The sequence below is a fragment of the Papio anubis genome, chromosome 17, assembly GCF_008728515.1.
Source record: "Papio anubis isolate 15944 chromosome 17, Panubis1.0, whole genome shotgun sequence".
NCBI lineage: Eukaryota > Metazoa > Chordata > Mammalia > Primates > Cercopithecidae > Papio > Papio anubis.
The window spans coordinates 69817992-69844556 of NC_044992.1; the positions used below are offsets into that span (position 1 = coordinate 69817992).

The 26565-nt window shown below is 56.5% G+C and overlaps 1 protein-coding gene and 1 long non-coding RNA gene across 5 annotated transcripts; both read left to right on the forward strand.

The window, feature by feature from the left end:
* The first annotated feature begins 5520 nt into the window (after window positions 1-5520).
* Window positions 5521-14449, forward strand: TMEM235 (transmembrane protein 235). 2 transcript variants are annotated; one of them, XM_017951032.3, is made up of 5 exons: window positions 5521-5710; window positions 7043-7123; window positions 7734-7871; window positions 11869-12118; window positions 12620-13809. In XM_017951032.3, exons 1-5 carry the CDS (start codon window positions 5521-5523, stop codon window positions 12630-12632), a joined length of 672 nt encoding a protein of 223 aa, XP_017806521.1. In that variant the 3' UTR covers window positions 12633-13809. The 2 variants fall into 2 exon arrangements, 1 of the variants encoding a protein (XP_017806521.1); XR_004179528.1 differs by lacking the exons at window positions 5521-5710; window positions 7043-7123; window positions 7734-7871 and adding an exon at window positions 8815-9769 and having other exon boundaries at window positions 12620-12793; window positions 12930-12981; window positions 13786-14449.
* A 501-nt stretch (window positions 14450-14950) lies between these two features.
* On the forward strand, window positions 14951-26259 carry LOC116271085. 3 transcript variants are annotated; one of them, XR_004179530.1, is made up of 3 exons: window positions 14951-15623; window positions 21256-24751; window positions 25590-26259. It is a non-coding gene; the product is annotated as an uncharacterized LOC116271085 (long non-coding RNA). The 3 variants fall into 3 exon arrangements; XR_004179531.1 differs by having other exon boundaries at window positions 21256-21418; window positions 24630-26259; XR_004179529.1 differs by lacking the exon at window positions 25590-26259 and having other exon boundaries at window positions 21256-25117.
* The last annotated feature ends 306 nt before the right edge of the window (window positions 26260-26565 follow it).

Sequence of the window (26565 nt, forward strand, 5' to 3'; positions counted from 1 at the left end):
CAACTCTTGGCAGTGAGTTCCCCGGGTTTTTGTTCTCTGAACCGTGGGAAGACAGGTCAGCAAACAGCCATGCACGTCTGCACATGTGTGGCTGGTGTCTGCAGCAGCACCGAGAAGACGGTGAGCTCTGCCCGGGATGGCAACAGGAAAGGGCATCCTTATGTAGCTGTTTGTCCTGGCATAGGTGGCAGGCTGCCAGTGGGACCAGGAAGGGAAGGGGAGGATGCACAGACCGGAAGGAACGGAACGGGCACTGCAGGTGCGCTCTGCGATGTGGGGAAGCACAGGCTGATTCCGGGATGATGCCGGAGAAGTCCTGCAGCCTAAGGCACTGCTCATTCCACGTTACCCAGTGAGTCAAAGCCTCCCAGCAAGACATTTAGTCACTCAAAGCCAGTGCAGGTCTCAGCTTTGTCTGGAGAGGAACTTTCACTCTAGAAAACACGAACTCATTTCCCTTTGAGGAAGTTATTTCTCCAGGATATCATTTCCAGCCACCATCCGGGATGCTGGGCAGATGCTGCAGTGCCCAAACCACGGCTGCCCAAGAAGCTTGTCCCTTAGAAACCCCGTGTGGCCCGGGAGGCGCCTGCCTGCCCCCCTGAGAGTGGGACCCTGTTGGGCTGCCAGGATCGCTGGGCAGGTGCTGGGGAAGCCTGGGTGACCGTGCTGAGCCCCTCACAGGCCTGGGAGTTGTGCTTGGGGATGAGACCTCCTCGCTCTTCGGCTGCCTCCCAATCATGGCCACATCCCACAAACGATACCACTGTCGACAAAAAGTGAAAAGGTGCATGGTTCTAACCTATGGCCCCAACCATGTAAGAGCCCTTAGAATGTGGGGTTTTGACTCGAACAGTGGCTTTGAGTCTACCAGGGGGGATTAGCTTCCTAATGCCCTGAGTTAATGAATTGACCGGTCGGACAGGAAAACTCAGCGAGGTTCATTTTCTGTCGGGGGATGTTTGTCAATGCAGTGAAATCAGTTGCAACAAAGGTGGCACTGAGCTGCTCCAACAGTGACTCAGCCATGGCTCCAGCTGCTTCCCCAGCCCTGTGGGGGAGGTGGCAGATGGTGTCATCAGCCTGGAGCAGAGGGCTCTGCCCGCTGGCATCACAAGGGCCAGGCCTGCTGGTCCTCCAGCTGCTGGCTCCAGGTAGTTACATATGGGTTTACAAGAAGAGAGGCAGGGCCAGGTGCAGTGGCTCATGCCTGTAATCCCAGCACTTTGGGAGGCCGAGGTGGGTGATCATCTGAGGTTAGGAGTTCGAAATCAGCCTGACCAACATGGTGAAACCCAGCCTCCACTAAATACAAAAAAATTAGCCGGGTGTGGTGGTGGGTGCCTATTGTTCCAGCTACTCAGGAGGCTGAGGCAGGAGAATTGCTTGAACCCGGGAGGCAGAGGTTATAATGAGTCAAGATCATGCCACTGCACTCCAGCCTGGGCAACAGAACGAGACTCTGTCTAAAACAAACAAAAAAAAACAATCAATCAATAAAATAAAAATAAGAGAGGCAGGGTGCAGTGGCTCACACCTGTAATCCCAGCACTTTGGGAAGCTGAGGTGGGAATACTGCTTGAGGCCAGGAGTTTGAGACCAGCCTGGGTAACAAAGCAAGACCCTGTCTCTACCAAAATAATAATTTAAAAAATTACCCAGGAATGCTGTGACATGCCTGTGATCCCAGCTACTCTGGAGGCTCAGGTGGGAGGAACACTCGTACTAGGAAGTTGAGGTTGCATTGAGCCGTGATCACACCACTACACCACTGCACCACTCTAACCTGGGCGACAGAGCAAGACCTCACCTCTGGGGAAAAAAAAAAAAAAGAAGAGGCTTGGATGCCACATCGTTTTTTGTCACTTATAACTGGAATTTCGTCCATCAAAAGCCCATTCAGCACTGATTTCAGTGATAGGGGTCTGATGCTGGCTTGGAAGAGGCCTGACAGCCTAGAGACAAGCTTGGAGCTCCAAGTTGATGAAAGAATGATGAATAATGAAAAATAATGGGTTGTTCTAAAGCAGTGCCTTTTCATACTGGGCTAGGGTATAATTTGGGTCCATTTCAAGGGACATATACTAGCAGAATTCATCAAAGTAGCCCCTCGAAGGCTGGTGCCTGCTGCCTCGGGGACAATGTAATCAGTGGTTCCAGCTGCACATCTAGGGTTGGAAACACTGAACCCAGGCTTTCTCATGCAGATGGGGTATGGATTGCTAACGTGGTTGTCTCCTAGCACTGCAGCATGAGTGAAACACGTGTCCATTCTGCAGAGACGCGGCTCTGTGATGCTGAAACCTCCTTCTTCTTTTTTTTTTTCTTTTGAGATGGAGTCTCGCTCTGTTGCCCAGGCTGGAGTGCAGTGGTGCTGTCTTGGCTCACTGCAACCTCCGCCTCCCGGGTTCATGCAGTTCTCCTCCCTCAGCCTCCTGAGTCGCTGGGACTACAGGCGCCCATCACCACGCCCGGCTAATTTTTGTATTTTTAGTAGAGACAGGGTTTCACCGTGTTAGCCAGGATGGTCTCGATCTCCTGACCTCATGATCCGCCTGCCTTGGCCTCCCAAAGTGCTGGGATTACAGGTGTGAGCCACTGCACCCGGCCGAAACCTCCTTCTAGATAACAGCTGCGTTTTTTTTTGTTTTTTTTTTTTTTAGATGGAGTCTTGCTCTGTTGCCCAGGCTGGAGTGCAGTGGTGTGATCTTGGCTCACTGCAACCTCCGTCTCCCAGGTTCAAGCAATTCTTCTGCTTCAGGCTCCTGAGTAACTGGGATTATAGGTGTGAGCCACCACGCCTGGCTAATTTTTGTAATTTTAGTAGAAACAGGGTTTCACCATGTTGGCCAGGCTGGTATCAAACTCCTGACCTCAAGTGATCCACCTGCCTCGGCCTCCTAAAGTGCTGAGATTACAGGCATGAGCCACTGCGCCTGGCCTTTTTAAATTTTATATTATATATATATTTTTTGAGACGGAGTCTCGCTCTATCATCCAGGCTGGAGTGCAGGGGCACCATCTCAGCTCACTGTAACCTCTGCCTCCTGGGTTCAAGTGATTCTTCTGCCTCAGCCTCTCAAATAACTGGGACCACAGGCGCACACCACCAGGCCCAGCTAATTCTTGTATTTTTAGTAGAGACAGGGTTTCACCATATTGGTCAGGCTGGTCTTGAATTCCTGACCTCATGATCAGCCCACCTCGGCCTCCCAAAGTGCTGGGATTATAGGCGTGAGCCACTGCACCCGGCCGAAATCTCCCTCTAAATAACAGTGGTGTTAAGTGTTTTGTTTTGTTTTGTTTTGTTTGAGATGGAGTCTTGCTTTGTTGCCCAGGCTGGAGTGCAGTGGTGTGATCTCAGCTCACTGCAACCTCTGCCTCCTGTGTTCAAGCAATTCTTCTGCCTCAGGCTCCTGAGTAGCTGGGATTACAGGCGTGAGTCACCATGCCCGGCTAATTTTTGTATTTTTAGTAGAGAGAGGGTTTCACCATGTTGGCCAGGCTGGTCTCCCAAACTCCTGACTTCAAGTGATCCGCCTACCTCGGCCTCCCAAAGTGCTGAGATTACAAGCCTGAGCCACTACACCTGGTCTTTTTTCGATTTTTTAAGATAGGGTCTCACTCTATTGATCACAGCCACAGCTCACTGCAGCCTCAACCTCCTGCCTGGGTTCAAGCCATCCTCCCACCTTGGCCTCCCAAGTAGCTGAGACCACAGGTGGCTCATTCCACCACGTCTGGCCCTACGTAAGCTTTATGTGGGCGCAATAACAGATCTTCTCAAACCAGCTCTCAGCTCAAGAGAAGGGGAAGCTGGGCGCAGTGGGTCACGCCTATAATCCCAGCACTTTGGGAAGCCGAGGCAGGAGGATCACTTGAACCCTGGTGTTCGAGACCAGCCTGGTCAACATAGGGAGACCCTGTCTCTAAAAAAATAAATAGAAGAGAACGGGAGGACACACGTGGAGCACGCAGCCCAAATGGGGCTCCTCTGTTCCCCCCGCACAGTCAATGTGTACCTTTCGCACGCACAAAGGTGTTGACCCAAACAAAGCAATATTGATTCTTGTTATATCGCTTTATTGTGGGGTCAGCGTCAGCACCACGAGTTTTCATTCAGCACTGTTCTTTCCCCAGCTGTAGTGAGTTTAGGGAGGGCACAAGGCCCCACCCCCCATCCCTATCACCTCTGCCTTCATAGCAGCTGCTACTCTCTGAGCACCTGTTGAGTTCATTCACCTTCCAGACCTAACAAGCTATCCCCACCCCTAGAGAACAGGGCTGCTGGATGCCACACGGCTCCCAGAGAGGGGCTGTGGTCAGGGAAGCCCCAGCTCCAAAGGGGCTGGAAAACCCCAGAGCCGCCCACGTGCAGCAGCTTCGCAGTCTTTGGTGCTCAGGTGTGAGAACAGCTACAAAATACCTGAGCCATTCTGTCACTCTGTCTGAACTCCCTTTGAAATATTGTTTCCATAACTGCTAGGCTGGTTTTCCCTTCCTGACTATATTCCTCAAACCAACAAGAGCCTAGCGGAGGAAAGTGTGGCCAAAACACCCCAAGAAGACAGCCTTGGCTTCACCTCCAAGGGCCACCATCCGGGAGGATGTCCTCAGACCTCTGACCCCCTCTGTTCAGGCCCTGCCCTGCTCTGTGTGGCGACCCAGAGGAAGCCTCCCCTTCGTTTAAGATTTAACCCCAGACCTTACTGATGGCTGCCCGGCCTGTCCCTTCCACCTGCGTGGCTGCCCACACGGGGTTGCTCATGGGGCTACTCCTGGGTGGGGGGAGGGGGTGCCTCTCTGCGGCTCCTCTGCCTCCCACCCCCACTGGCACCCGACGCCTGTCCTAGAAGATTCTTTCTGCCTGTTTGCTCCGTGAGTGGCTGGCCAGGCAGAGGCCGGCCTTGCTGGAGGGGGCATTTGTAATTATGAGTGAATCCAAAGCAAGATTTTTTCCTTCCTCAGCCCCCGGCCCAGCCGCGGGGCCCACGCACTACACTTGCCGTCTGGTTGGGCCTCAGGACTGATACAGGACCCCAGGGCCAGCCCGTGCCAGGCTCCTATGCTTCCAGGAGCCCAGGAGCTTGGGTGGGTGGTCCTGCTTCCCAGCTGGCCATCCTCCTGGGGTCTGTCTCTGGCGGACCCTCCCTCCTCCTCCCAAGCCCTGCACAGCCCGGCCAGACAGGCGCATCCCATTTGGTTGCTGAAGAGCCGGGGTTCAGGGAGATTAAGCAACGTGCCCAGGGCACGTGGGGACGCTGAGATTGGAGCTCAGGTTCCAGGTTCGCCGCGCGGCTCCCGACTTCCTCTCCTTTCTCCCAGGGGCGAGCTCCCTGCGACCCCAGGGGGCCCGCGAGGCCAGTGCGCGGGCAGGAGCGGGGACGTGCCCAGAAGAGCCTCGAGCGCCGCCGCGCGCATCCCCCGGCTCCAGCGCCCCCCGGCTCCCGGCTCCGCGCGTCCCCCGCCACCCCCCGGGCCCCGCTACCCCCGACCCGTCCCCACCCGCCGGCCGCCCCCATGGCCCGGCTGGGTGTGCTGCTCCTGGCCGCCGCCCTCGGTGCGCTGCTCAGCTTCGCGCTCCTGGCCGCCGCGGTCGCCAGCGACTACTGGTACATCCTGGAGGTGGCGGACGCCGGCAATGGCAGCGCCGGGCCCGGGCGCGCAGAGCAGCTCTCCTCGCACTCGGGGCTCTGGCACGTCTGCGAAGGTAACCGGCTCACCCCGCCGGCCGTCCTCCCTCTGCGACCTCTTCCCTCCGACACCCCCCTAACCCCGCCCCGCCCGTGTCGCCCCGCCAGACCCCCTCCCAGGACCCCTCCCTTGCATCCCGCTCTGCCCCAGGGTGTCTCTCAGCTCCCTCCCCATCACCCTCCGTCACCCCCCAAAACTGACAGTCCAGGGGCTACAGGAGGGAGGGAGCCCTGTTCAGGGCCCCTCACAGCCGGAGGAGGGGGCTGTGGGGCGAGGGTCGGGGAGGGAAGCCTCCAGGTGTGTAGCTGGGGGGCCTCATCCAAGTCACCAGGGGTTGTTTCTTGATCGCCCTCCCCGGGGTTTGGGCCTTGCAGCCCCTTGTCCCCCTCCCTGTCAGGCACCCTCAGAGCTGCTCACCCCACACCTCCTGATGCCCTGGGGACAGGGGTTCCAAATGTGTGCAGAGGCTTCAGAGCACAGGGAGAGAGGAGGCTGCAGGGTCCACAGGGCCCCCTCCATTCCCCCCAGCTCCCTCCTCAGGAGCTGCCGCGGCGCCTGGGGAGCTTCCCCTGCACAGGGGGCTGGCATGGCAAGGAGGTCTGAGTGTGAGTGAGTGTGTGTGCGCATCTGAATATGTGTGCATGTGCTGAATATAACATGTGTGAGCACCTGGCTGTGTATGTAAATATGAATGTGAGTGTGTGTAGTTGTGTGTGCATGTTAGTGTGCATGTATGTGCATGTGAGAGTGTGTGGGCATGTATGAGTGAGTGCGAGTGTGGGTGGTGCGCGTGTGCTGGTGGCTTCCTCAGTGCAACTGGGGAGGCGTTAGGAGCCGTGTGCTCATCCATCCGACAGACTGTGCCTAACTGTGCTACAAAGACCTCCTGACATGCACCTGTGTGCAGGTGTGCACACGCATGTGCCTATGCAGGTGGCTCTGCACGTGTGTGAGAACCAGAGTATGTATGCCCACATGACACGAGTCAGGAAGATTCTGGAGCAAGGCTTCCCAGGAACCCGTTTTGCACACACCTTTTTCCTGACCCAAAGGAAAGCCTGAGTTCCACACACAAACGCATTACAAGGACCCCTGCCTCAGGGACTCTGAGGGAGCCTCCATGGAGCGTTTGAAATTTTAAAAATGCATCTGTGCAGGCATAACTTGCATGTGAAAATAAGGCGAAAGGTCTTGGGCCTTTCATCCCACTTGGAGTCCCAGCCCCGAGTTTTAGCATGAGAGAGAAGGTGGCAGGGCCCTGTGGTGCCGGGGGGTCCCCTGGGCTCAGGTAGGCTGCTGGGTGCCTCACGGCATCCAGGCCCCAGGCTTCGAGGCCTCTGTTTCCCAGGGCAGAACAGCTGCATCCCGCTGGTCGACCCTTTCACCAGCGAGAGCCTGGACGTCTCCACCTCGGTGCAGCACCTCGTCTGTGAGTCGTGGGTGGGGCTGCCTCCTTTCCAAATATTCAGGCAAGGCTGGATCCCAGCCATCCCCATCCCCATCCCGCAGCACTGCTTCCACTGCCCCTGCATCTCCAAGAGGACGTTTCCACGCAGACCTGTCCCAGTGCTGTGCTACTGTGCCTAACCACAGGTGCCCGGCTCCCAGCCTGTCCTGTTTTCCCCTGTCTCAGTTTCCCTCTCAGTGGCGAAGGCTCATTCTTTGTTGTTGGGGAAGTCAGGCAGCTCCGAGTGGGGCTGGATCCTGTGGGCGCTGCAGACTCCTGGCTCCCCATTTAGGACTCGGTTCTTCCAGATGGCCTGCTGTCTACCTGACTGGCACCTTCCCCCTGGTGGGTCAGGGGACATGCGAGGCCTGGGATGGGGGTGGGAGGGTTCTGGGGACGCCTCCCTCTCCCAGCCTTAGGAAGCCCCTGCCAGGGCGAGAGGGGGCCACTGGGAAGGTCCAGTGGTTTTCACGGAGATGGGCGTCAGCCACTTTTCCTGAGAAGATGAAGCACCATGTCACTGTCCTCTGGCAGACAAGCGCTGAAGGGCCTACCTGGACCAGAATTCTCACCTGAGCACCCTCTCCTGCAGTGCTGCACCGCGCAGTCATGGTGGTCCTGCCCCTGAGCCTGGTCCTTCTCGTATGCGGCTGGATCTGCAGCCTGCTCAGCTCCCTGGCCCAGAGCGCGCCTCTGCTGCTCTTCACCGGCTGCTACTTCCTGCTGGGGGGTGAGTCTGGGGCCCTGGGAGAGTGGCTCCAAAGACGGGAGTTGGGCCACAGGTTCCGGGAGTGGGGTGCTGCCTCTACTGTTGCCCTCGTCCCCTGCTTCCCTCTGGGCAGGTGCTGAGCCTGGTGATGGAGCCGTGGCAGGCAGCTCCCTGTGGTTCCAGAAGGTACCCATGTGTATTTGTTCTCACATCGCTATAAAGAAATGCCTGAGACTGAGTAATTTATAAAGAAAAGAGGTTTAGGCTGGGCGCGGTGGCTCATGCCTGTAATCCCAGAACTTTGGGAGGCTGAGGTGGGTAGATCATCTGACGTCAGGAGTTCAAAACCAGCCTGACCAACATGGTGAAACCCCATCTTTACAAAAAATACAAAAATTAGCTAGGCTTATAAAGAAAAGAAGTTTAATCGGCTCATGGTTCTGCACACTGTAGAGGAAGCATGATGCTGGCATCTGCTTTGCTTCTGGGGAGGCTTCAGGAAAATGACAATCACGGGCGGAAGGCCAAGTCAGGGAGCCAGCATTTCACATGGCTGGGACAGGAGGAAGAGAGTAGGGAGGTGCTACACACTTTTTTTTTCTTTTTTTTGAGATGGAGTTTTGCTCTTGTTGCCCAGGCTGGAGTGCAATCGCATGATCTCAGCTCACTGCAACCTCTGCATCCCGGATTCAAGCAATTCTCCTGCCTCAGCCTCCTGAGTAGCTGGGATTACAGGCATGTGCCGCCACACCCAGCTAATTTTGTATTTTGGGTGGAGACAGGGTCTCTCCATGTTGCTCAGGCTGATCTCAAACTCCTGACCTCAGATAATCCACCTGCCTCAGCCTCCCTAAGTGCCGGGATTACAGGCGTGAGCCACTGTGCCCAGCTGGGTGCTACATACTTTTAAACAACCAGATCTCAGCACTCACTCACTATCCAGAGAACAGCACCAAGGGAAATGGTGCTAACCCATTCATGAGAAGCCACCGCCATGATCCAGTCACCTCCCACCAGGCCCCACCTCCAATACTGGGGATTACCATTTCACATGAGATTCGGGCTGGGACACCAAACCATAGCACTGTGATAGGAGCAGGGCTTCTGGCTGTGGGTCAGAGCCTCGGACAGGGAGGAGCACCAGGGTCCAAGCTTCTTGGCAGGGGTTGGGGGATGAGGGCCTCCAGGGCAACCCCAGGACCTGCTTTGCTGGGTCAGATCATGCTGGGGGGCCTGGGGCCAGCCCCTTACCACACCCTTCTTCCCACACTGTCCTGGTGGGAGAAGCAAGGGCTCAGGGGTTTGGCACAGACGAGGCAGGTCCAGGCATGAAGGCAGGTGCAACAGGGCACCAGAGGCCTCAGCTCTGACCCCAGCACAGGCTGAGACTGTAACCAGTAACTACCCATCCACTGACACAGCTCCAGCTCTAGTGCTGGCTGAGTGCTGGCCAAGTGCTCCTCTGAAGGCTCCTCCGAAGGCTCCCCAGTCCCAGCTGCAGGTGAGAAATCTGAGGCCTGGAGAGGGACGAGGGCCTGGACTCCAATCCCGCTGTGCTGTCTCCTCAGTTTCCACCGACTGGCCAGGGCTAGCTGTTGTGGAAGGTAGACTGGGGGCTCCAGACAGTCTGTCCTTAGCTGCCCCTGTCAACCAAGGCCAGGCCTGAGCCAGGCCTGGTGTCTCAGGCCAGCTCCACTGTCAAGGCCGTGGCCACGAGGAGCGGACCGTCCAGGGCTGGGGGCACCCTCCCTGCTTCTCTGGGAGGCCTCTGCCACTGAGGAGGCCCGGCTGGGTGCAGAGATTGGGGAAGCGAGCAGCCCTGGCATTGATCACAGGCCACATGAGAGCAACATTGAAGTCAAAGTCTCTAGACGATGAAATCAGGAAGAATTCAAATGACCGGACCCTGGAGCCCATCTGTGAGTGTTCAAAATCCAATCACGAGGACCTTCGGGGCCAGTGACGGGAGTAATCGGATTGGGATTGTAACCGGGAGACAGTGACAGGAATGATTGGGTCGGGATTGTAACCGGAAGAACTTACAGGGACACGGACCCTCTGCATTGTGCCTGGAAGCGAAGGCACCGGCTAGGAGGTGGAGGGGCTGGAGGTAGCTGGTGGATGGGTGGGGGTTCCACTGCGACTCCAGCCTCCCCAGGCAGAGAGGGTCTCCACTCCTAGAATGAGGGTCAGCTGTGGGCCGAAGCACAGAGGGCTCTCAGGATGTCACACCGAGGGCACCTGCCTAGGGTCAGCTCAGCCCTCACCCCTCACTAGCACTGCAAGGAGCGGGAAGGAGATGGAGCACCCCAGACGGATTGGGTGCCCGTCCCTGAGACAGGATCATGGGGGGCCTGGAGGACCGACAGGGCCTGTGGTGACACAGTCCTCTAGAGTTTCCCAGCGTGAGGCTGCAGGTGCCAGCCGCGAAAGCCTCCTTTAGGAGGCGGGAGGCTGACAGAGAGGTCTGCCAGGAGCTGAGCCCAGGCCCCCTCACCAGGGAGTCGGAGGCACTTCAGGTCCCAGTGTGGGAACTTACTCTTCCCCTTCATTTTGGGAGAAAGGCCGTGTCCTCGGCCAGTCTACAGGAGGCAGCTGGTGTTTGGAGAGGGCTCAGCTGGTGGGGCGGCCTGCCAGGAAGTGGGGCCCCGGGCTGCAGCTGAGGCCAGTGCTGCAGGCAGAGACAGGCACCTCCTGCTGCGCAGTCAACCCCCGCTGCTGGGGGCTGGCCCCCGCCCCTGCTTCTCCCAGGGCCTGCTTCATTCAATTTGGCTTCACATTCCTCCCCAAAGTAAATCCATAATTTCTGTTGCTACACTGCCCAGCCGGGCAGGCACCTATATGTCCTCCCTCCCCCAGCCTCCCCATGCCGTCTTCTTCCCACTCTTCTCAGGGGGAATCACAGAAGACCAGGCTGGGCTGTGCCCCTTCACTGGGCACCAGTGAGATCCAGACCTGGCCCTGACTGGGCACCAGTGAGATCCAGACCTGGCCCTGAATGTCAGCTTGGGTCAGTGGCCTTCTTTTGGCTGGGCAGTGCCCAGAGGGGACCCTGTGCACCCAGGAAGTGCCTGTGGGGAAGTCAGGGCCACCTGCTCCCCTGGCTAACATTCCCTACAGTCGGCACCAAGGACAGGCTTTCTCATCAGCCTGAAGCTGTGGGAAGGGGGTGGCACTCCGGGCTGGTTCCTCCAAGCCCAGCGGACAGGAAAATACCCTGGGGGCATGGGCTGAGTCCCCTGCCCAGCTCTTCGCTGGACCCTGAACTGCTGGATGAAACCTGGTGCCTGCCACCCTGTGCAAAGCTCGGCTTCATTCCTTTGACAACAGCTTTGACCACGTGGAGAGTGGGAGGGAGGAGCGAGGAGGGCCCAGGGCAGGCCTCCTCCCCTGAGGAAGGGCCCGAAACTCAGAGCTGGGAGGACAGGGGGGCTCTGGAAGGAGAGTCGGAGGGGGATGTTAACCCCAGAGGTAGGGAGGGCGAGGGTGTGAGGAAGAGGAGGAGGGGGTGCAGGGCAGGGACTCACTCTGCTCAGAGCACTGGGCAACCCTGCTGCCAGCAGAGGCCATGGCTGTCTGTGTGCGAATGTGTGCGAATGTGTACGTGTACGTGTGTGTGCATGTGCGTGTGTGTGCTGGGGGCCGTGGAGGGTACAGGGTGTGTGGGGGCAGTTATGTGAGTGGGAACCATGTTGAGGGGCAGGTGGCACTGTTTGCGGAGGCTTTGTGGGATGAGGTCTCCGGGGTTTGAGGACTGAATTGCAGCCTCTTAAAGCTCCACTCCCCCAAATGCAGTTGACTACCTTGGGGTCCTGTCTGACCCCAAGCAGGAGTTGGTGTCTGGGGGCCAGGTTGATAGCCAGGCAAGGCTAACCAGGACAGGAAGGGTGGTGTGCTGCCTGCAGCTCTGCCTGAATGCCAGCGGGGCGGGGATGCTGAGGCGGTATCTGCAGGACCACCTGGGCCTGGGCCCGCTGGAGCAGATACAGAGCAGCTGCCCGCCCCATCTCTCCCCCAGGTGTCCTAACCCTGACGGGGGTCAGCATCTACATCAGCTACTCGCACCTGGCCTTCGCCGAGACGGCGCGGCAGTACGGCCCACAGCACGTGCAGGGTGTCCGCGTCAGCTTCAGCTGGTCCATGGCCCTGGCCTGGGGCTCCCGTGCCTCAGAGGCATTCAGCGGAGCCCTCCTGCTCTCGGCAGCCCGGACCCTCAGCCTGAGCCCCCCACTCTGTGGTCATCTGAGCCCCCAGCAGGTGGGAGGGAGGTGAGAGGGGGCTGGGTTTCCCTTTGCACCTCCTGGGATTGGGCTGTCAGGGCCAGGGCCCCTTGAGAGTCTGGGAATCCCTTCCCTGGGTCTGGCTGGGGTCCTGGCCAGAAAGCAGCCCTGGGGGTGACAAGGGGTGGGGGACAGAGCCAAGAATCCAGCTCAGGTTTCTCCGTAGATATTTGGGGAGGCTCCCCTGCCCCGGCAGGCTCGTTAGGGACTAACTGGTTCAACTGCCTCTTAGAGATGAGAAGAGCCAGTCCAGAAAGAGGAAGTGGCCCAGGTGACACAGGCTGAGTGGCAGAGTTGGGTGGGGGTGCCTCTCAAGGATGTGGCCTGAACTCGCCCCTCCCCCAGCAGGCTCATGAGCCGCTGCTGCCCCCGTTCCTAAGGACCTGGGAGAAAAGTAGGAGTCTGTTAAATGTGGTGGGGCTGGGCTCCATGCTGCTCTCCAGTCCCACAGTGGCCCTACTCAATGGCTACCCTTTATCCATTTTACAGAGGGGGAGACTGAGGCCCGGAGTGGCACAGGGACCCACCCAGATCATCTGGCACCAGAGAGATGCCATTTTAGGCCAAGGCTTCCCTGGCCTCGTTCTGTCCACTCTCCCCGGAGGGCCGGCTTGGTGGAGAAGAGGCTGAGGAGAGGGCCCGAGAGCCCCCTCCGACTTGCAGGTGTGGGGGGCGAGGAGCTGAGCCAGCCAGATGTGCCCCTCCGTCCGCTCCCTTGTTTTCAAGCCTGCTAGGTACTTTTCACTGAACGCTTCTGGGGAGAGCAGGCGCCCAGATCTCTGTCCTTGTCCTGGCACAGGCTCTGCTGCTTCCGGCCCCCGACCCTTCCTCTCTGCAGCAACCTGGGGGAGGTATGCCATTGTGAGTGCCCTGGTGGGCACACTGAGCTGGCAGAGATGGAAGTCCCAGAAGGGTGGCATGGGGGTGTCATGCCATGGTGGAGGAGTTTGGGGCCACTCCTTGCTTGCCTCAAAGGGGGCCTGGCTGAGGGGGCTTCTTGACCACAGGGACCCGGGCTGCCTGGGGTGGCGCAGGGCTAGGCCTGGAGTTTGGGATGCAGACTTGTTAAACAGAGGGCAGAACCCCAGGTTGGGAGGGGCTCAGCTTGCAGGCCCAGGCCCACTGCAGATCCCAGAGAGAGATAGGTGAGAAGAGGGATGGCCAGCACACACCTGGGTCCCCTCGGACCACAAAAGCTGGGGCACGCCCACCGTTATGCAGATGGACAGTTGAGGCGGCCGCAGGAGACGGGTTCCCAGGGCCTGTGCAACATGTGGAAGCAGTAAACAGCCCCGTTTGGGGTTTGGGGGCCCTTCCCGAGTCTTGAGAGGTGTGCTGAGGAAGGTGGCGGCCTCTTGTAGCTTGATCTTCCTCCTCCCTGCCCCACCCCGAGGTCTCCTTATTGATTCAAAGGTTAAGGAAGCTCCTGGGAGCTCGAGGCGGTGGCACAGTTTTGGTGAGGCCCAGTGAGGACCAATCTGGGCGGGGTGAGCCCGGCCTCCTCTTCCTCCCGGCGTTTGAACGTTTACCATTCCATGTGGGAACATCGTGCCTATTTGTTCTTACGTAAATCACTTGTGCTGTGTGCAATATAGGCCTTTTATTTTGCTAGAATTTTTCAAAATAGGTAACACATTCCCGTCTGTCATAAACAGTACAAAGGTGAGCAAACACCGTCACCAGCTGTGCACGTGTCTGTGCATCCAGAGGTGTTCTGAGAGCGTGTGTGCCCACGTGTGTCCACTGTGAAGTCATCTGCAGACACACAAGCCTACTTATTCCAAGGTCAGCACAGGGAGGCCGGGGCCTGGGGCTCCGTGTTGGAAACGGGCTGGCTTCGTGGGCATGTCCTCTCAGCTTGGGGGGAAAGGTGTGGGGGACTCCTCTCCTCCTCCTGGCCCCCCGCCTCTGCTGAGGAGGCTTCTCCCGGGGGTTTGCTGGGAAGCCAGGGGTGTGAGCCTAACTTCAGGCTTCTCACGGCAGATGGGCTTGGGCTCTGGGGATAGGACACTGGGGAAGACACACCGGGGAGGGGCTGCTGGGAGCAGCAGAGTTCCCGGAGAGTGTGTGTGTTGGGGGGGGATGTGCTGCTTGCACCTTCCCTTCCAGAACAGACCCGCCCACCTTGCCTCCAACTGTTCTAGGGGGTGTGGAATTCAGCCAGGCCAGGTAACTTCTTCACTCTCTCATTGGCCAGCCACAGCCCTCACCCTCTGATTGGCCGACCCTCACCCTGTAGTTGGCTAGTGGACTCCCTCATGCTCTGATTGGCTAGTCAACTCCTTCACTCTGATTGGCCAGCCATCCTCACCCCTCTGATTAGCTGATTGACACTCCTCTGTCGTTAATGTCTTTCAGGTGTCGTGTCTCTAATGTTGTCTAGTCCTCCTCCTCTCCGTCTCCCAATAATTAATTCATGAATCTAGTGTCAGTGCTATAGTGTCTCCAGGAGAACAATGTGGGCAGATCAAATAATTAATCTAAAAGTAGTTGAATCCTTAGAAGTGGGCCTCTTCGATTTTTCTTAGAACTTTTCAAAATAGGTAACACATGCCTGTGTGTACAAACAGCACAAAGGCGAGTAAACACTGTCACCAGCAATAGCCGTCTGTCCATCCAGAAGCGTCGCAATAATTATTGTGTGAGCAAGCCGTCTGTCCATCAGAAGCGTCCTGTGGTATTGTGTGGCAAAGCGCCCGTCTGTCCATCCAGAAGCGTCCTGTGCGTGTCGCGTGACAGCCGTCTGTCCATCCAGAAACGTCCTGTCATTATTATTGTGAGCAAGCGCCGTCTGTCCATCCAGAAGTCGCAATGGCGTGTGTGTGAGCAAGCGCCCGTCTGTCCATCCAGAGGCGTCCTGTGCGTGTGTGTGAGCAAGCGTGTGCGTGTGCCGGAAAGCAGCCCTGACTCAGAGGCCCTTCCCCCAGCATCGAAGGTTCTTGCTCCTCTCACCACAGCAAAGCCCTTTCTCCAGGGGTGGCCCAGCTCCGCCAGGTTCTGGGCGTACTTGCATCCCACTCTGGCACGTTTATCTGCACCACCTGGTGGGTGCCCCTGCCAGGGGCCTGACCTCTGTGAGGACAGGGGCCTCTCATGAGCTCAGGCCCTTTGCCCAGCTGGCATTTATAAATGCAGTAGGCAGCCCCCAAGTGAGCCCTCATCTGTCCTCATCTGCTGGTGCTCACCCCTCTGTCGGCCTTACCGCACTGAGTCAGAGCTGACTTCGGTGTCAAGTAAGAAGTACCAGCGTGGGAAGAGGTCATAAAAACACAGCTTCTGCCTCGGTCTCAGACTGCTCACCCTAGGGGAAGCAAGTCATCAGACAGCGAAGACACCCAGGAAGCCCTGAGGAGATGTTCACGTGGGCAGGACTGAGGCCTCTGCCACCAGCAGCAGCAGCAGCGCGTCAGCTGTGTGAGCACACCACCTGCAAGAGGATTATTCAGCTAATGCAGTTCTCACTGATGTCTTGACTGCAGCCTCGTGAGAAACTGTAAGCCACTCCCAAATTCCGCCTCTCCCCGCTTTTTTTTGAGATAGGGTCTCTGTCACCTAGGCTGGATAGCAATGGCTCCGTCTCCGCTCACTGAGGCATGGCCCTCCTGGGCTCAAGCGATCCTCCCACCTCAGCCTCTCAAGTAGCTGGGGCCACAAGTGTGAGCCACCAGGCTTGGTTACTTTCTTTTTTGAGACGGAGTTTTTGCTCTGTCGCCCAGGCTGGAGTGCAGTGGTGCGATCTTGGCTCACTGCAACCTCCGCCTCCCAAGTTCAAGTGATTCTCCTGCCTCAGCCTCCCGGTAGCTGGGATTACAGGCGCACACCACTGTGCCTGGCTGATTTTTGTATTTTTAGTAGAGATGGGGTTTTACCATGTTGGCCAGGCTGATCTCCAACTCCTGATCTCAGGCGATACCCGCCCCCCGCCGCTTCGGCCTCCCAAAGTGCTGGGATTACAAACGTGAGTCACCACACCCGGCCACCTGGCTACTTTTTGTTTTTGTTTATACAGAGATGGAGTTTCACCATGTTGGCCAGGCTGGTCTCAAACTTCTGGGCTCAAGCAGTCCACCTGCCTTGGCCTTCCGAAGTGCTGGGATCGACTACAGGTGTGTGTGAGCCGCCACACCTGGCTCACTCCCCAATTCCTACCCCGCAGTGCGATGGGAAATGATTGTTGCTTTAAGGCACTATGTTTTGGGGTCACTTATTATGCAGCAATGAATATATAATGCACTTTTGCTGGTGCTTGCCCCAGACAGGTCAGTAAGGGAGACATGGAATTACAGGGGCTTAGAGCTGCTGGCTTTCTTCTTCTTCTTCTTTTTTTTTTGGCTTTGAGACAGAGTCTCCCTCTTGTCGCCCAGGCTGGAGTGCAGTGGTGCGATCTCGGCTCACCGCAACCTCCGCCTCCCAGATTTTAGTGATTCTCCTGCCTCAGCCTCCTGAGTAGCTGGGATTACAGGCACCTGCTACCACGCCCTGCTAATTTTTGTGCTCTTAGTGCAGGTGGGATTTCTCCATGTTGGCCAGGCTGGTCTTGAACTCCTGACCTCAGGTGATCCACCTGCCTCCCAAAGTGTTGGGTTACAGGTGTGAGACTTGCTGACTTTCTTTTGATTTTCTGAGTTACCACCTTCTCAAGCACAGGAGAGCAGTTCTGGGGCCCTGGGAACTCCTGTATACTTGATCTTCCACAGTATGGATCTGGATTCTTCTAAGAGATGGAGGGACAGAGGGAGACTGCCCTTTGCTTGCCACGTGGACTCTTCTCCCCTTACACTCACTGAAGTCCAAGATTTCCACCATCCTGTGGTTTCTTTCTTTTTTTTTTTTTTTGAGACAGAGTTTCACTCTGTTCTCTGGTGCCCAGGCTGGAGTGCAGTGGCGTGATCTCGGCTCACTGCAACCTCTGCCTCCCAGGTTCAAGTGATTCTCCTGCCTCAGCCTCTCAAGTAGCTGGGATTACAGGTATGCACCACCACGCCCAGCTAATTTTGTATTTTTAGTAGAGATGGGGTTTCTCCATGTTGGTCAGGCTGGTCTCACACTCCCGATCTCAGGTGATCCTCCCACCTCAGCCTCTCTAAGTGCTGGGATTACAGGCGTGAGCCACCATGCCCGGCCCATGCTGTGGTTTCTCATAGCTCTTCCTCTAGTCCAGGCCCTCTCCTGAACTCTGTGCTTATATTCCTGGCAGCTTCTTAATCACCTCTTCTTGGGGTCTCAAAGTTACCACTCTTAAGCTGAAGTCTCTACTTTACCATTCTAAAACTAATCCTCCTTCTGGGATTCCTATTAAGGGCTTTCTAAAGCACTGATGTGACTGTGTATCTCCCCTCTTTAATACACATACACACACACACAGATTTATATACATATATACATATCCAGAATGAAATAGACAAAAAATATTAGTGGTTATTCTTGGATGATAAAAATATAGGTAATTTTTTGGCCGGGCACGGTGACTCATGCCTGTAATCCCAGCACTTTGGGAGGCTGAGGTGGGCGGATCACATGGTCAGGAGATCAGGACCATCTTGGCTAACACGGTGAAACCTCATCTCTACTAAAAATACAAAAACTTAGCCGGGCGTGGTTGCGGGCGCCTGTAGTCCCAGCTACTCGGGAGATTGAGGCAGGAGAATGGTGTGAACCTGGGAGGTGGAGCTTGCAGTGAGCCGAGATAGCGCCAGCCTGGGTGACAGAGCAAGACTCCGTCTCAGATTAAAAATATATATATATATGTAATTTTTATTTTATTTATTTATTTATTTATTTATTTTGAGATGGAATCTCACTGTCTTGCCCAGGCTGAAGTGCAGTGGTGGGATCTCGGCTCACTGCAACCTCTGACTCCTGGGTTCAAGCACTTCTTCTGCTTCAGCTCCCCTGAGTAGCTGGGATTATAAGCGCCCACTACCAGGCCTGGATAATTTTTTTTATTTTTAGTAGAGATGGAGTTTCACTATATTGGCCAGGCAGGTCTCAAACTCCTGACCTCAGGTGATCCACCTGCCTCAGCCTGCCAAAGTGCTGGGATTACAGGCATGAGCCACCATGCCCAGCCTCTTTATTCTTTTTAATATTATCATAAGTTATTTTCACTTCCTTTCTTTTGTTCTTGATCAGTCTTATTAGAGGTTTATCAATTTTATTACTCTTTTCAAAGAACTCTTTTCATCTTTTGTTTATCTGGATATTTCTCTTGATTTATCTCCCTCTTCACTAATTCTCTCTCCAGCTGTGTCTCATCTACTGTTAAACCTATCTACTGAGTTCTTAAGTTATCGTATTTTTCAGTTCTAGAATTTCCATGTGGCCTTCTTAAAGTTTCAAGATTCCTGCCAAATTTTTTATCTTGCCTTATAATTCCTTGAATATTTTATTTTTTATTTTTTTGAGATGGGTCTCTCTGTGTCACCCAGGCTGGAATGCAGTGGCACAATCTTAGTTCACTGCAACCTCCACCTCCTCGGCTCAAGCAATCCTCTCACCTCAGTCTCCCACGTAGCTGGGTCTACAGGTGCACACTGTCACACCTGGCTAATTTTTGTACTTTTAAGTAGAAACAGGGTTTTGCCATGTTGCCCAGGCTGGTTTTGAACTCCTGGGTTCAGGCAATCTGCCTGCCTTGGACTCCCAAAATGCTGAAATTACAAGCATGAGCCACCACACCCAGCCTAGATTATTTAATTTAATTAATTAATTTTATTTTGAGACAGAGTCTCACTGTCACCCAGGCTGGAGTGCAGTGGGGCAATCTTGGCTAATTGCAATCTCTGCCTCCTAGATTCAAGCAATTCTCCTGCCTCAGCCTCCAGAGTAGCTGAGATTACAGGTGTGTGCCACCATGCCCAGCTAATTTTTGTATTTTTAGTAGAGATGGAGTTTCACCATGTTGGCCAGGCTGGTCTCGAACTCCTGATCTCAAGTGATGCACCCACCTTGGCTTCCCAAAGTGCTGGGATTACAGGCGTGAGCCACCACACTCAAGCTATTTATTTATTTTTTTAGAGATGGGTCTTGCTCTGTCACCCAGGCTGGAGTGCAGTGGCATGATCATGGTTCACTGCAGCCTTGAACTCCTGGTCTCAAGTGATCCTCCCACCTCAGCCTCCTGGGTAGCTGGGGGTACAGGCACAAGCCACTTCATTATCTGGGTCACCTAAGGGTCTGTTTCTTTTGTTCTTTTTTTTTTTTTTTTGGAGACAAGAGTCTTGCTCTGTCACACAGGTTGGAGTGCAGTGGTGTGATCTCGGCTCACTGCAACTTCCACCTCCTGAGTTCAAATGATTTACTTGCCTCAGCCTCCCGAATAGCTGGGATTACAGGCCCACACCACCATGCCCAGCTATTTTTTTTTTTTTTTTTAATTTTTAGTAGAGATGGAGTTTCACCATGTGGGCCAGGCTGGTCTTGAACTCCTGACCTCAAGTGATCTGCCCGCCTCTGCCTCCCAAAGTGCTGGAATTGGAGGCATGAGCCACCATGCCTGGCCTCTTTTGTCCATTTTTTTTTTCTTCTCATTTTCAATCACATCTTGTCCCATTGTTTGACTGGTTATTTCTGATTGAGTGGGGGCATCCCATATGAATAACTGTAGAGGAAATTGGAGGCTCTGGGAGGCGTCATCTTCCTCCAGAGAAGACAGATCTTTACTTCTGGCAGGCGGCCAGACGGTCGGTCAACTTCCAATTGCCCTTACTCCTAGTGGGTGGCCCCTCAGGGACCCAACCCAAAGCTTGAGGGTTAGGGGACGCTTACGAGGGTCTTTCAGCAGGCCTTGAACTTCAGCTCTCTGCCCCTCAGCCCTGTGTGCCTGTGAAAAGCTCTGCTCCGTTCCTCAGCTCCTAAGCAGCTGTGTAGAGGAAAAGTGTCCCAAATGCCAGGCTCACCTCTCTAGGTTCCCTCTTCTCCCAATCTTGACCTCACAACTCATGACTGCCTTGCAGGCCCTTTAGTACTATCAGATTGTTTGTTTGTTGAGACGGGGTCTCCCTCTGTCGCCCAGGCTGGAATGCAGTGGTGTGATCTTAGCTCACTACAGCCTCCACCTCCTGGACTTAAGTGATCCTCCTACCCCAGGTGCTCACGTAGCTGGGACCACAGATGCACACCCCACAATGCCTGGCTTTTTTTTTTTTTTTTTTTTTGAGTGAGTCTGCCTGAATTACCCTAAGAATTGCTAAAAGTGAGAGTTACTCCCAAATCATCTACAATACAGACATATTATTTTATTAAGCAGAGTAATTTCTTTTTTTTTCTTTTTCTTTTTTTTTTTTTTTGAGATGGAGTCTTGCTCTGTCACCCAGGCTGGAGTGCAGTAGTGCAATCTTGGCTCACTGCAACCTCCACCTCCCACGTTCAAGCGATTCTCTCACCTCTGCCTCCCGAGTAGCTGGGATTACAGGCATGCACCACCATGCCTGGCTAATTTTTGTATATTTAGTAGAGATGGGGTTTCACCATGTTGGCCAGGCTGGTCTCCAACTCCTGACCTCAAGTGATCCGCCTGCCTCGGCCTCCCAGAGTGCTGGTGGCTCACGCCACCATGCCCGGGCCTGAGTCATTTATTTCCTAAAAAGGAAAAGACGTATTAGAGGACCACAAGATAAAGTGAAAATCCCTCACCACAGCAGGTAAAGCCCTCACCATCAAGTTACCATATCCCTTACTGCTTCCTTCTCACGCCCTTCCTGAACTCAGGAAGCCATCACTGGCTGCGCAGCCCTGAACAAAGGGCTCCTCTGTGACCCAGAGTGAAGGCCAGCCCTGCTGCCTCCCGAGCTCTGGTGATGGGAGCTAGAAGGGTGTCCTTCCTGTCCCTGCACCCTGTCCCAGACACTGGAGGAACTCAGGGTGTGCTGACAAGCACGGGGGAGGTCCTGACCCTGAGTGTTGTGGGGGTGAAGGGGATCAAAGAGCCCCAGGAGCAGGTAATGCCTCCTCTGCTTGCTGGGAGCACCTCCACTCCCTGCTTCCATCCCAGCCCGGGCACAGGGTCCGGTCACTCTGTCCTCAGGACTCCAACGGCCTCAGCACAAACTCCCACTTCCTCAGCACCAGTTCAGTGTCCCGTGCCCAGATGTCGTGGTGCCACACGGCGACTGCTCTGTCCATAGGAACAGCGGCATGCACACCACGTGGCCAGTGTGGGCCATCTCATCAGCGCTCCCAGCCCGCAACCCAGCCACGCTCACCATCACTATGTCTGTCTCCGTGAAGGTGGGATCAAGGGAGCAGACGGACAACACCAGCTCCTGGAGTCCTAGGCCAGGCCCTGAGGTGAGTGGAGACCACCCCAGGCTCTGACCCTGACCCCATTGTCCAGAGGGGTCACCCGGGAGGCAGGGGGCAGTCCAGTTGCCGTGGGGGAAGGAAGAGCCTGGCCTTTGCAGTCACACAGACTGGGCTCTGCTGCGTTTAGCTGTGTGATCTCAGACAAACCTATGACCTCTCTGGGCCTCTGTTTCCTCATTGTGAAGTAGGGACGTCAGGGGGTTGTTGGAGGACTCAGTGAAGAGATGAAAGACCCGGGTTAGAGGCTCTGCCAGACTCTGCGGAGCATTACAATTCTGGCCATCCACCGAGGGCTTCCTCAGGCTGGACTCTGCACTGAGTAGGGCCTGCTGAAGCAGCTGGTGCCCTGGGTCCCGCCCTAGTGACTCAACGGCCACCCTGAGTCCCAGGGTCCAGAAGCCTGCAGACCTGCTGGGGGACCCTCCACGGCACAGCTCAAGCCAAGTCAGAGGAAGCACAGGGAAGCGAGGGTGGGGTGTCCTGTCCAGGCACCTTTGGTGAATCTCTGGGCGTTCCCGTGGTCCCGCTGCAGTGCCTGCTCTGTGTCAGCCAGTCCCACCAGGGCCGCCGCGGCCAGCACCCCCACCTGGTGCACGCCTCCACCCAGGGCTTTTTGGAGGCACCAAGCTTCTTTGTCCAGGCCCTGGGAGGTGGCGAGGAGAGACTCCTGCCAGCCCACATCCCTGTCCTTGGCCCGGGGTAGGCACAGATGCATAGCCCTGTCTGCAGAGGTGTTAAAGGGGAACCTGGGGCCGGCTGCCAGGGATGGAGCTCAGGAATCCAACACTGCCTCCTGCTGGGGCGCCCCACCCCACCTGTCTGTGGGAGGCCAGCCCAGGGCTTTCCCACCTCAGAGAGGCAGAAAGACACAGAGTCACAGTGCTCCACAATGTGGGTGGTGGGACATGCAGGGCCAGTGCCATGTTCATCAGCTGGGCCCCATCCAGGTGGACCTGGGCCCTGTAGGTCTGGGCCAGGAGGTGCACCTGGAGATGAGGTGCACCTGGAGATGAGGTGCACCTGGGGACGAGGTACAGGCAGTCAGAGGGGCCGGGCCTGAGGGAGGCATAGAGGGAAGAGGGGTCTGGGCTTAGCTGCCTGAGGAATCATGAGGGATCAGGAGACCTGGCTGGTGACTGGCTCTGGCGATCTGGGACCTGAGCAGTCAGGCTGTGCTGCCTGAGCCTCCGTGCTGGGCTCTGGGAGGGGCTGGGGGTGCACATTTAACCCAGCTTTGTCGCACACTGACCATGGGCCAAATGCTAGCCGTGGGCCAAGGGTAAATGTGTGTCACCTCATTTAGGCTTCACGACAACTCAAGGGAGACGCCACTGCTCCCATTTCACAGGCAAGGAACGCAAGGCTTGGAGGGTTAGGCTGCTATCTAATTAGTGTCTGGTAAACAGCAGAGCTCAGACACTGCGGCCTCCTCACCTCGCATGTGGGTGGCAAGGACCAGGTGGAGGGCACTCACACACGCTCGTTCCTACAGCCTGACGGGGCGCGTGTTTCCAGGCCAAGGCAGCAGACCCTGGTGCTGCTCTGGGACTCGGCTCTCGGGGCTTGGAGGTGGGGGCATCTCTGCTCTTGGGCTGCTGCAGGCACTAGGGGCCCTGGCCTGGGGCAATAATTCCCTTTGTGTCTCAGCCTAGGACCATACATGTGTCCTTCCTGTGACAGGTCTGGCCACTGATGGGTGCCCATGGCACAAATCAGAGGGGACTGAACCCCAGGATGGGCCAGGGGCACAGGAAGCCAGGATCAGGCTGGTGGAGGGCGCACAGTGGTGGGGCCGGGCCTACCTGGCGTAGGTAGTCGATGGAGAGGACCTGGCCCCCCCAAGGTGCTGTGTGAGTTCTCCAGGCAAATGAGCTTCCAGACCTGGTAGTAGGTGCTCCGGAGGCCCCATGTGATCATCCTCTCCAGCTCAGCCAGGTCCAGGGTGCCATGGGGCAGGTCTGGAAGGGAGTGGGAGTACACTCTAGCAATCTGTGGGTCAGGGAGGAGATGAGGGCTGAGGGGTCCAGGGGCACCTCCTGGCGTAGTGGGGGGCTCCTCTGGAGTAAGGAGCCAGACCCTGAGTTCTGTGCCGGCTCCCCTGAGCCCTGGGCATTGAAGATTTTCCTCTGTTCTGTGCACCTGAACAGACATCACAGCTGGGGGACACTGGGCCCCTCCCCTGTTAACTCTTCAGATGCTGCTGTCTGGCTCCCGTCAGGAGCGCGGGAGTGCTCTGAGTGCCCACTAGAGGGCAGCAGGCAGCAAGCACCGCCCAGGTGTCTGCCCGGCAAGCCTGGGGCCAGCCCCAGCCGCTGCCGCCCCCACGTGGCAAATCTGGGGCTCTGCTCTCCTTTCTTCCTCCCCTGGAGAGGCCACCATCCCAGCCAGCTTCTCCGTGGCTGTCCCTTCCTTCCCTCTGCAGGTCTCAGCCTGGGGCCTTACCCCTGAGCAGCCTGCGCTGGCTGAAGGATGCCCAGGGCCCCAGGTGAGCAGTGCCTGCTCCTTACCTGAGCCGCCCCCACTCTGCTCATAGATGTGGAGGTGGCACTCCTGCCCAAGGAGGAGCTGGGAGCCCCGGCACCGGCAGTGACACATCACTGAGACAGAAGGAGGGCAGGTCTTGGCACTGAGTCTGGAGGTATGTGGCCCTGCTCAGTGTGGCCAGGCTGAGCCCTAAGGCTACAGCCAACTCAAGTGCCTGAGGCCGGCAAGGAAACAGCGCCTTCAAGACACCTCAGTGCCACGTGCCGGAAAACCATCCCGTTAAACACACAAGTCTAGGATGGCCACGCTGTGCTGGGAATCGCTGGGCCATGCCCAGCCTGCACACCTGCACCCCGAGGCGCCTCCGCAGAGCATCACCTGCTGGAGAAGCTGCTGCGATGCTGCTTCTGGGTGGACAAGTCGCCAAGGCACCTGCAGGCATCAGACCCTGGCAGGAAACAGATGGCACACACACACTGGGAAACTGGCAGTGTTTAATCGTGGGATGGTTTACTGAGGGGGAGGCAGGAGCAGGGAAGCCCGGAGGACAGGCCTGAAGGGTGAGAGGGAGGCGTGGCTGCAGGAACCCAGAGCCAGGGCTGTGTGGAGAGGTCCCTGGCATTGGCCCAAAGGCCCTGGGGACCCTCGGAAGAGGAGCTGGGGAGGAGCAGACCTGTAGCCCCCACTCTCTTCCTCCCCCATCTCTTTCCAGGGCTCCTCACCGGCTGAACCAAACAGAAATGCAGGAATGTGGTCCACGAGTGTCACAGCTCCCCGTATGCACTGAGGACCCGCTGGGTAGACAGAAGTCACCCTGTGCTCACCAGAGATGAGGTTGGCCATAGTGTTGGGGGGCACAAAGAGGGTGCGCTCCAGCCCTAGCAGCTCCACAGGCATTTCTTGCAGCTCTGTGGAGGGACAGGGAAGCCATTGTGCTCGCACACTCGGGTGTCAGCACCATCCACACTGCTTTCCCTGTGTCACTTGGGCCAGAGCATGCCCTGAGCCCAGGTGAGGCCCCTAGCCCGAGGCTCCGGTGAGCAGCCAAGTGGGTTTGGAGCCCCGTCCACCAGCTGCACACTCTGTGGGCTTAGGAACCACACATCCAGCTCCACAGGGCCCTTGGTGAACTCTGCACCCCACCTCCCCAGGGCCATGGCCTCTCCCCGCTCCCCCCAAGAACCTCTCTTGTGGTTTGAACCCATCTCTGGCAGGCCTCACACCTGTCTCACTTCCTCTCCCCTCAGCCCTTTGCAGGTGGGGCCTGTGGTTTCTCTGCTGACTTCCTTTCCTCATCAGGAGGGGTGACTGGGGGGCTGGACAGGGCATGAGGGTGCAGCTGGAGGGCGAGGAAGGCTCCCACTCTTGCTGTAAAGCCCACTGTGGTCCCCCGCAACTGTGGCATCAAGTCCTTAGCATGACACTCAGGGCTGGCGTGACCTGGCCTCTGCCCTCAGTTCCTCAGAGCCTCCTGCACTCTCCACTCCTGCCACATACCCACCTGAGCCCTGAAGACCTTTCTCACTAGTCTGCTTCTGCTCCTGAAGCCCCTGCCCTGTGAGCCGGCACTTCCTTCCCTGCCTGGGATGCTTCCACTCAGCCTGCAGGAGGGTTCCTCTGGGAAGGACCCTTCCCCATGAGCCACAGCCTCTCCCCATCCTCTGCTTTCCAGGGCACCCTCTATAGACTCCCGTCAACTCAGGCACCTCCCCAGCCTCCCCTTGCGTGGCAGTGACGTTGACATGTGAGGCTGCCTGGGAGCATGGAGGTCAGCATCTCCGGCCACACTAGGCGGCAGCTGGATACATGCTCAGCCCCAGCCACCCCTTAACAGACGGGACCTCGGGATCCAACTGGCGACCCTATGGTTTGTCCTGTCCTAGCTGAGGGGTGTGCATACCCCAGCAGTCAAAGTGGTTCACTATGGCAACTCACAACCCAGGGCTGGGGCTGGGGGTCACTGTACCCTGGAGACACTCCCTAGGTTATTATAACCCACTCCTTGGGAGGTGCAGCCTGTAGGAACCTGCCCCTTTCTACATCTATTTTCCGTTTGCCTTCTGTGGGGGAAGGCAGTGCAGGAGAACAGTTGTGGGTTTCAGAGTCAGAAGACCCGCGTTCAAACCTTGGTTCTGCCATTTACTAAGTATGCGGCCTGAAGCGCCTCCCTCCACATCTCAGAGCCCTCCTGTGCAAGACTGGACATCACCCATTTCAGGGGGCAGCTGGGTGACAATGCAGGGCACACACAACCACCTGGTGAGCCTGTAGAAATGCAGGTTCTCCTCAGCGGGCCCTGAGAATCTGCATTTCTTTTCTTTCCTTTTTTTTTTTTTTTTTTTTTTTTTTTTTGGAGACATAGCCTTGCTCTGTCGCCCAGACTTGAGTGCAGTAGCGTCCGGCTCACCGCAAGCTCCACCTCCCGGGTTCATGCCATTCTCCTGCCTCAGCCTCCCGAGTGGCTGGGACTACAGGTGCCCGCCACCACTCCTGGCTGATTTCTTTTTGTATTTTTAGTAGAGACAGGGTTTCACCGTGTTAGCCAGGATGGTCTCAATCTCCTGACCTCATGATCTGCCTGCCTCGGCCTCCCAAAGTGCTGGGATTACAGGCTTGAGCCACTGCGCCCGGTCTCTCTCTTTTTCTTT